This window comes from Drosophila erecta, unplaced genomic scaffold (genome assembly GCF_003286155.1).
Source record: "Drosophila erecta strain 14021-0224.00,06,07 unplaced genomic scaffold, DereRS2 tig00000307-arrow-arrow-pilon, whole genome shotgun sequence".
Taxonomy (NCBI): Eukaryota; Metazoa; Arthropoda; class Insecta; order Diptera; family Drosophilidae; genus Drosophila; species Drosophila erecta.
In genome coordinates this window covers 99777-110000 of record NW_020825221.1, presented here as the reverse complement: position 1 = coordinate 110000, position 10224 = coordinate 99777, and the positions used below count along the sequence as shown (strand labels likewise).

The following is a 10224-nucleotide window of genomic DNA, read 5'->3' as shown; positions in this document are numbered from 1 at the left end:
AAGTAGAGCAAGATAGAATTCTAAAGTAGAGTTCCCTGAATATCAGAAACCCGTTACTTCAAAATTTTCTGGAATATCGGTAAAAATTGGGGAAAAATAATAAAATAAAAACAACTTACAAATTTTTTAAGAGTGTGGTTGTGTCAGTTTTGGGCGGCTTGTGGGTATTCGAATTTAGAAATCTATCAAAATTTAAAAGATATATACAAAAGTTAAAAAATGTCACACTTTTGAAAAGGGTGGGCGTGACAGTTTTGGGCGGTTTGTTGGCGTTGGAATGGGCGTAGCAAAAAGTTTTTTTTTCAGATATATAGAAACAAGTGGCAACATTTGGAAACAAACTTGCGCTGCGTCTAAGTCTGTGGAAGCTGCATGCTTAATCTCAACATTCGAGCTTTTGTAGTTCCTGAGATCGAGGCGTTCATACGGACAGACGGACGTACATGGCCAGATCGACTCGGCTTTTGATCCTGATCAAGAATATATATTATATACTTTATATGGTTGGAAACTTTTTCTTCTGGCTGTTACATACTACAAACGAATCTAGTATACCCTTTTACTCTACGAGTAACGAGTATAAAAATAGTATCTAAATATCTCAATAGTTGTTTCCCCTTAAAATTGGGCAAGCTTGAAATAAACTTTAATATTGTTATTATTAATTCAGAAGAATTTTCTTCGGAATGACCTCATTTTAATTATAAACATTTATATTTACACACAGTGCGTGCCAAGTATGTACTCCAAATGCAACGAATACGGTTTGGAGCCACTGTCAGTGTGTCTTAGCTGATGGAGTTGAACGAGGAATTCTTACTGCGAATCGTATGATACCTGGCCCAAGCATTCAAGTATGTGAAAACGATAAGGTGGTTATTGATGTGGAAAACCATATGGAGGGAATGGAAGTAACTATACACTGGCACGGTATATGGCAACGTGGATCGCAGTATTATGATGGCGTACCCTTTGTCACTCAATGCCCCATTCAGCAGGGTAATACCTTCCGTTATCAGTGGACAGGAAACGCCGGGACACATTTCTGGCATGCTCATACCGGTCTTCAGAAACTAGATGGACTATACGGCAGCGTCGTGGTTCGACAGCCACCATCAAGGGACCCAAACTCCCATTTATATGATTTTGATTTAACAACACATATAATGCTTATCAGTGATTGGTTGCATGAAGATGCAGCCGAGCGATATCCAGGACGTTTGGCTGTTAACACAGGCCAAGATCCGGAGTCCATGTTGATTAATGGAAAAGGCCAGTTTCGCGACCCAAACACTGGCTTTATGACTAATACTCCATTGGAAATATTCACGATTACACCAGGACGTCGTTACCGCTTTCGGATGATAAACGCATTTGCTTCAGTCTGTCCAGCACAGGTAACGATCGAGAGCCATGGCATGACGGTTATAGCCACCGATGGTGAGCCTGTGCATCCCGTTGATGTTAACACAATCATATCATTTTCAGGTAAGTTGCTTTTTCAATCGAACCAGAGATCTTTAATGATATGAATGTAGTTAGTATCTTAACAGCTATTACTTATATACAGATTGCCTAATCATTATCTTAAAAAAAATCATTAACTTTGTGATAAATAGCTGGTGCCATTCCTGTCATTCGGCATTATTTTTAAATTTCCAGTGTTTTTCTAAACTCAAACTATGCAACAATTTCTAGAACCCTCTGTAACTTGTTTATAAATTTAGATTTCCCGTGCTATCCATTATTTGGTTTTGATATGAACCGAAAAGAGATTTCAATTTACCCTAACAATTAAATGTAGGAAATTTGAATAGTATCTCTGTGCCTTTAAACGACGAGTTTAAAGATGAGATTACTCAAGATTCACTCAAGATGGCTGTAATATTTCTGGAGTATATGGTTCAAATTGAGGGGGAAGGGTGGTTAGGTGGTACCGGGCTCGCTGGGGTTGTTGGTGGATCTCAGTTTTCCTTTAGTTATTCGGTTCGTTATTTAAATGGGACACAAAAATTTCGTTTTAAGGTTACAGTACGTGCCGAAAGATTGGTCTTATTTCCAGGATGGAAAGGTCACGGTATGATTGGTCACTGCAGCTTCATTTGGGAAATGAGTCCTCTTGTTGTGTATCGTCCATGCTCCGATCCACTGACTCCAGGATCCAGTGATTGGTTGAATTAGCTAAGTGTTTCAACCTATGAGTAATATTTCTCGATATCTACCTTTTTGGGAGTCAATTGCAACTGCCGAGCCTAGCCAATTACCAAAGAACGCTTATTGCCGAATTTCATTAATCATTGTTGATTTCAGTTATCGATAGAAGTTTTTCGGAAGAGCGGTGAAATTACTCAGATTCCATAAAAAAAAAGCGAGTGACATTTTTGTTCAGTTTCTGGCAGAATATTTTTGACACATCAATAGAAATTGGACAAAAACAAAACAAGAGAGAATGTTATAGTCGAGTTCCCCGAATATCAGATACCCATTACTCAGCTAGTGGAGGGGCGAACGAGAAATTTAAACATTTTGTGGAATATTGCAAGAAACTGGGGGTATAATTGGTAAAAAATTATTAAATTAGAGCGTAACAGTTTTTGGAGGTTTGTGGGCTTTAGAGTGGCAAACAGTTTTTCTGCAAATCTATAGAAATTTACAATATATACATATAAAAAAATTAAAAAAATAGCACGACATATTTTAAAGGTATGGGTGTGGTAAAAATTGAAAACAAACTGTCGCTGCGTCTATGTCTCTGAACAGTTCGACCCTGCTAATCTAACCCAGGATCTAATATACTTATATACTATAAACACTTCCTTCTGCCCGGGAAATACTTTTCAACGAGTTTAACGAGTCTAGAATACCCATTTACACTACGTGTAACGTATAACAAAAGAGAATGCTACAGTCCAGTTCCTCAACCATCAGATACCCGTTACTCAGCTAGTGGAAGTACGAACGAGAAGGTTCAGCCAAAGACATACAAAAACAAGATGTAAAACGGCCATACATTGGCATGTCGATAGAAATTGTCAAAAAAATGATATAATGGAAAAAATCAACAAAATGTTGTACAGTGGGAGTGGGAAACAAGACAAACTTGCACTGGGTATATGTCTCTGTAACCTGTACGCTTCATTTCTTTCAAGCTATTATAGTTCGTGAGATCGACTACACCAGATCTACTAAACCATTTTTACTCTAACAAATTTTCAAATGCAGTTTTTGAACGGCTTGTGGGCGTTTGTGAGGGCACAGCGTAGGCGTCATTAACCTCAAATTGCTAGCTTTTAAAGTTTCCGAATTATATAAAATCATAAGGACGGACAGTCAAACGAATAGACGGACAATCGCGACTTCTATTGCTTCTGGGTTTCGGTTTTCTGACTGGCGGGTTCTCCCGATTCTCAAATCAGACCTTTTTGATAAATGGCGGAATAAGTGGACCGATTCTAGTCGTTCCTGCCACAATTATGCCAGTGTGTGTCATGGAACCTGGCTTGGGAGAAGTTGGCTGTAGAAGTTTGCCGGCTTGTTCGTTGTGATTACTTGATTGTTAGTCGGATTGGGTTCCACTTGGCCGGTATTTCATTATCTGTTCCCGGTTCGTCGGCACTTCTAAAATGTCTATCTGGTACTCTTCCGCTTCACTTTCCTCTTCTGACTTCTTAAGAATCTCTTTGACATGCCGGTGACGAGTCTAAATAAGTGTATTTTTTTACCTGATTTTACCGAAGTCCCAACCGAAGCTGCCAGTTTGCTAATAGACATACGAAAAAGATTCGTATTCCAGACAGAACAGTGAAATCGCCTAACTATTTTATCTCTCTCTGGACCGGCGACATGGTTCTGCGCCTGTGTACAAACGAATAGCGTAGGACAGAGTGATAATTTCGGTCACCTGCCCTAGTAATTGTGGTATCCATACAGACTTCAACCTCTCGAGCGACCTGACATAGCGTGATACAAACAGATAGTGTCGGGTGTATGGATACGGGTACGCACTCAGTTAGGGTAATACGAGCATCAAACCGCTACTTCAACCGATGGCGAAAACGACATCACTACGATTGAATAATATTATGAATCTTGCTGGACCTGAACCTCTCGAAAACCTGACTTATCTTATTTAAGCGAATAAAAAGCCAGAAAAAGCCCTTGATTTGAATAACTTAGAAAAAAAGTTGGCCTCGCACATAGTTCAATAGTATTATAAAAATGAAATAAATTTCAGTCGCAACGTCCAAGAATTGATATATCAGCAAAATAACAGTTAGCACAATAAGCTACTAGCACTAAAGACAAGAAATCGTCAATAGTTGTGTCAAATATTAAAGAAAAGAGAGAACGCTATAGACGAGTTTTCCCGAGTATCAGATAAACGTTACTCAGTTAGTGAGAGTGAAAAAAAAGAAATTTCAATATTTTCTATAATATCGGTACAAATTGAGGGAACAAAAAAAAAAAAAAAAGTTTAAAATTTGTAAAGCAACAAATGACAGATTTAGGTGGTTTGTAGGAGTTAGGTAAGGCCTTGCCAAAGTGTTTTGGTATACCGATGAAATTGTGAAAACAAATAATAAAACGAAAAGGAATCAAGAGTATGTAGAGTGGGGGTGGCAAAAAGGGTTTTAACAAGTCGACAGAAATTTACAACACTAATAAAAAAAATCAAAGCATTTTCCATAAGTGTTGGCGTGACAGTTTTGGGCGGTTTGTATGCGTTAGAGTGGACGTACAAAAAGTTTTTTTTTTTCAAATCAACAGAAATATACAAGACTAATAAAAAGTACAAAAAAATCAAACCTTTTTTAGAAGGTGTGGACCTGGCAGTGTTGGGTGGTTTTTGGGCCTTAGAGTGGGCTTGGCAACATTTTGAAACGAAAATGGCTGCGACAATGTCTCCAGAATCTCCGTGCGTAATATCAGCATTCTAGCTTATACATATAGTTCCTGAGATCAAGGCGTTCATACGGACGGACATGGCGAGATCAACTCGACTATTGATCCTGATTAAGAATACACGGTGTGTCCCAAAAATAACCGAACTTTCTGGATTTAAAATATAATATAATACACATTATATTATCTTTGAAAGTTATTATTTATTCAAAATAGGTTCCATTTCACTCAACACAACATTTGGAACGATCAGCCAGCGCAAGCATAGATTTTTTTATGTCATTTATAGAAATGTTCTTCAGTACCTCGGTAATGGCTGCTTGAATGGCTTGGGTAAAATGCTCCCTTCATCTTGGTTTTCAGTTTTAGAAATAAAAAATAGTCAAATGGTGATAGATCAGGCGAATACGGCGGATGGTCGATGAGAGAATCCCTTTTTTTTATTAAAAATTCGTTCACTTTTTTGGTCTTGTGGTGCATTATCGTGCAATAAAAACAGCTGTATTCCTGCTGGATATTCTGGTCTAACACGACCGATTTTTTTCCACAAACGATGTAAATCGCCTAAATAGTATTCTCTATTAACAGTTTGACCTTCTGGAACAAATTCCTTGTGGAATTTTATTTTTGAACCATCAGAACACTTTTTATTGAAATGGCTGTAACTTTTACATCTGTCATCCGACTTACATGAAGTTAAGTGCGTTTGAAAGAGGATGAACGTATCTTTTTATTGTTAAATATTTAGTTGCAAATAAATAGGTGCAACATAACAATAAAAAACATAACAATAGATATGACTTAAATATAAAGTTCAGTTATTTTTGGGACACACCGTGTATATATACTTTATATGGTCGGAAACGTTTTCTTCTGACTGTTACATACTACAAATGTACTCCAAATGCAAAGCATTCGGTTTGGAGCCACTGTCAGTGTGTCTTAGCTGATTGAGTTGAATGGGGAATTCTAACTGCGAATCGTAGCTTTATTGCTTCATAATCGCTTTTATCTACCTATTACATACTTTTCAACAAATCTAGTTTACCCTTTTACTCTACGAGTAACATTTTTATTTTATGTGAATAGTTATTCGGACTGCAAAACCCACATATGTACTTTACTGCTGGTAAAGAAAAACAGTTAAAAAACTATCTTATTCCAATGTACTAGATATAAAGAAGAGTTAGGAAAACGTCATAAATGGCGAAAGCTTCTCGAAGTTACCACATGACCACTAGCTTACTTCTTTATGCACTAAAACATCAAGTAAAAAACCTTCGACGTGGTTTGTCTGGCAGCTCTACTCTATAAAGCTGACATCCTACTTCCCCAAAACATACGCAAGGTCCTGAAATCGTAGATTTAACTTTAGCGAAGCCTAAAAGCTGCCTATGAAGCAATGAACCTTGGAACTAGTCTATATACGGCAGGCATACCAATGAACCAGGAAATAATGACATCGACGTTTGCTGATGAAGCAGCAATCTTAAGTCGTTTAAAATGTCCACTCCAGGCATCATCTGATTGCACCAATATGGCACCTTTACCAACAAAATTCCCACAAGTAACACTTAATTTGGGAGAACGAGATCTGCATGCTTCTTCTCAACTTTCCAGACTTTATAGGTCAAAAAACTTGGACGGTCATACAGACAGGTGTAAAATGTATAAGTATAAACTTAAAAAAAACTTAATGAAATTATAAGATAAAAACTGCTAGTTCTTAAAATGAATTGTAGTACGTTAGGAATGACAATGTGGGATGTTGGGATGTGGGGTTCAGGAAGCACTTTGCTGCTTAGAATTTATATTGTTTCAGTTTGTTTGCTCATTGTTTTCTTCATGGACCTTTCAAAAAGATATTACAGTACTCACTAACTTGAGGTTAGTTTTCAGATAGTTGGACCTTGCGTCAAGAAAGTAATTTAGGGACGAAAGAAAAAGAAAGACGTTTATAAGGGTCTAGGTGACCACTACAGGGTTTTTTTGTCTTAATTATAATCGACTATGAAAATCGAGCAAAATCGTCCTTTACCGTTTTTGAAAGGTAACCTCATTTCCCTTACCACCTCCGCACACGACCTGTGTCATGCGCCGTCATTGTTTGCTTTCGCTTTCTTGCTGGTCGCTTGTGTCACTTTAAGGGGCGACTTACTCTTGTTTAAGTTGCTTTTTACTATCGCTGTTGCCGAAGTTAATAAGCGCCTGTACCCAGGTTGGTTTTCGATCTAGCATCTGATCTGTCTTGTCAATATCACAATGGTCATTTTTGTATAATAATAGTATAATAATTGTGAATAATTAGCTCTTTCCGAAATGTTTAAAATGGTTAAAAGTTATGCCTATAAGCGTATAAGCCAAAATTTACATAATTCTTTCTAACTATATTCTTGATCAATTTCTTACATTTAAGGTGAGCGCTACGATTTTGTTATAAGCGCCGATCAACCTGTGGGAGCGTATTGGATACAGTTACGTGGACTTGGTGAGTGCGGTATTCGTAGAGCTCAACAACTGGCTATCCTACGTTACGCTCGTGGACCTTATCAGCCAGCGTCTTCTCCGCCAACATACGATGTGGGAATACCGCAAGGAGTCGTAAGTATCTATATTCACCAAAATGATAATTTTAATAATTATGAAAGAATTAATTTGTTCCCATAAATACTTATACAATTGGTAGTACAATACAATTTTTTTTTGGCAATCAATACTGGAAAAAAATCCGGTTGGGACTTATTAAGATCGATTTCTTCTTCTTCATTCTTACTAGAATGAAAGATTTTTATTTTTCGTTTTTGTAATCTAAAATCCGTCAGACCATTAACAGAGCATTATTATTATTAAACTGGCAGCAGCTCAAATATAAAGTGCACCTCTCCTTAATAGAGAACCTAGGCCTATTATTTATTATCATATTATTTTTATTATCGAAATAAGGCGCGATCAAAAGCTTCGTAGAGCTTCTAAATCTTCTATTGATAATTTCATTTATATGTATGTTGATAATTCAAATTATGTGATGAATTCAATGAAATTCCATTTCTCATTTGTTTTAGCCAATTTTATTTACTTCCTATTTTCATTATAAAATTGGGTCTCTGGTTAAATTATGTTAAAGGAAACATTTTTTTAAGTAAAGTTTCAAAAATTCAATTATAGACATAATTTAATAACCTGGTGTTGTATTTTTAAATATTGTATGCTTGTGAATTTAGTATTTAATTACCAATAAAGTATTTATATGCTTTCTTTTCTGAAAGTAACTTTTTGTATATATATGTATATATACATATAAAACAAATAAATATATGTATGTTCATGTATATATATGTACAATATATTATTATATATATATATGTATATTATATATAAAACATGTGTTCTCTTTTTGTTTCTTTAAATACCCAATATGTACATTATCACCAAAACAAAATCCACTTTAACTTTGGTTAACCGCACCTGTATATAAAAAACACAAATACCGTTGTATTTTATGACCTTCCAAATCGCACCAAATAATTGAAAAGGTTATGAATCCTTTGGATGCTCAATGCAACCGTCAACGAAACGATGCCATATGTGTAAGCCAACTTAAAAACGCTCTTGAGATTGATCGTGGTATATTGGCAGAGAAGCCAGACGTGAAGATTTTTTTACCATTCCGTTTCTTCGTTTACCGGGCTGAAGATCTTTTCCAGCCAAACACATACAATAGATTTTTAGGTACGTAGCAAAATATTGGTTTTAAGATAATCACTAAGTACAAATATTTCAGTGGCACCCACCGGCGACCATGTAATATCACTCATCGATGAAATTTCGTACCTATCGGCTCCAGCGCCACTGACTTCTCAATATAATGATATAAACCCAGAACAGTTTTGTAACGGAGATAATCGACCCGCAGATTGTGGACCAAATTGTATGTGTACTCATAAAATTGATATTCCACTCAACGCAATTGTGGAAGTCGTGTTAGTCGATGAAGGTAAGCTCTTTATTGAATATATGTATATGTATTTTAATACTCTTGCAGAGGGCTTACTTGTATTTGTACGCCCAATGTTTATATATTCTTGATCAGCAATCGGTCTCATGTCGGACCCTTTGCATTATCCGGACTATTCCTTTTTATGGAATTTAAAAATCTTCCTTACTTGAATTTAAAATTTTTCATTTCAAAAACGTTATTAGATAATATGGACAGCATCGACGACCATGTCCACCATAAGATGGCACGTATTTTTGAACCCTTTAACCCGTTGTTTAACCTTGTTAATAAGATGGGTAAAGTAAGTCCTGGAAAGGACAAACGTTACCCAAATTAACTCTCATAAAACTTGTGGTCGTTAATGTGGGCGAACAAATGTTATGGAATCTGCGAGCATAATTTCAACTTTTTAGTTTTTGAACAGACAGACTGGTTCTGACTCTGATCAAGAATATATATACTTTATATGGCTGGAAACGCTTCCTTCTGCCTGTTACATAATTTTCAACGAATCTAGTATACCATTTCAATCTACGAGTAACGGGTTTTTAAAAATGAAAATTTTACCTTCAGATCAAAATAAAATATTTTTAAATTTCTTGATTCAAATGAACTTGTAATGAAAGTAGGTAGGTAGACTCGGCTAGTGATCCTGATCATGAATATATGTACCTTATAGGTACAGCTATAGGTATAGTGCAGCCGAGTTAAAAATATTTTAAGAATCAATATTAAGTTTTCTTAGTTGGTTCCTATTCTGTTAATCAATTTTGAAACAATTAGTTATGTTTCAAGCTGTGGGTATAAAGAAAAATTATCCTTTTTATTTTATTATACCCAACTCAGCTGTTCACACATACACTACAGGCCAATCCTAGCTTTCCAGTATTGATACACGATCTGGGTTCTTCGTTCGATTACAAGATATGATTTGTACGGAATTTTCATTGCCAACAAAAGTAAAAGCCTACAATCTTTCATCAAACGCAATTATGATGAGTTTTAAACATCCGAGTAGTTTAAAACATTTTCGTAGTGAATTAGAAAATTAAGGTTTTTAATTCATTAAACATTTTTTTTTCAGTTCAACAACCCAATTTGTCACATCCTTTCCATTTGCACGGATACGGTTTCAGTGTCATTGGTATTGGGCGTTCTCCAGATTCATCAGTGAAGAAAATCAATTTGAAGCACGCTTTGGACCTAGACAGGCGCGGACTTTTACACCGTCAGTACAATTTACCGCCGACTAAGGATACAATTGCAGTACCAAATAACGGCTATGTTGTGCTGCGGTTTAGAGCTGACAATCCTGGTATGCTTCG

The 10224-nt window shown here is 36.2% G+C and overlaps 1 protein-coding gene across 3 annotated transcripts in view; it reads left to right on the top strand.

Moving 5' to 3' along the window:
- LOC6542829 (laccase-1) overlaps nt 1–10224 on the top strand; it is a 44046-nt gene that overhangs the window by 12582 nt on the left and 21240 nt on the right. For 2 of the 3 annotated variants that reach the window (XM_015159201.2, XM_026983526.1), the window contains exons 3-4: nt 728–1488; nt 7319–7503. In XM_015159201.2, coding sequence (XP_015014687.1) covers nt 728–1488; nt 7319–7503 — 946 coding nt within the window. Of the gene's footprint in view, nt 1–727; nt 1489–7318; nt 7504–8435; nt 8632–8683; nt 8897–9983; nt 10215–10224 lie in introns of all 3 variants that reach the window. The other variant, XM_001970801.3, reaches the window with a different exon arrangement.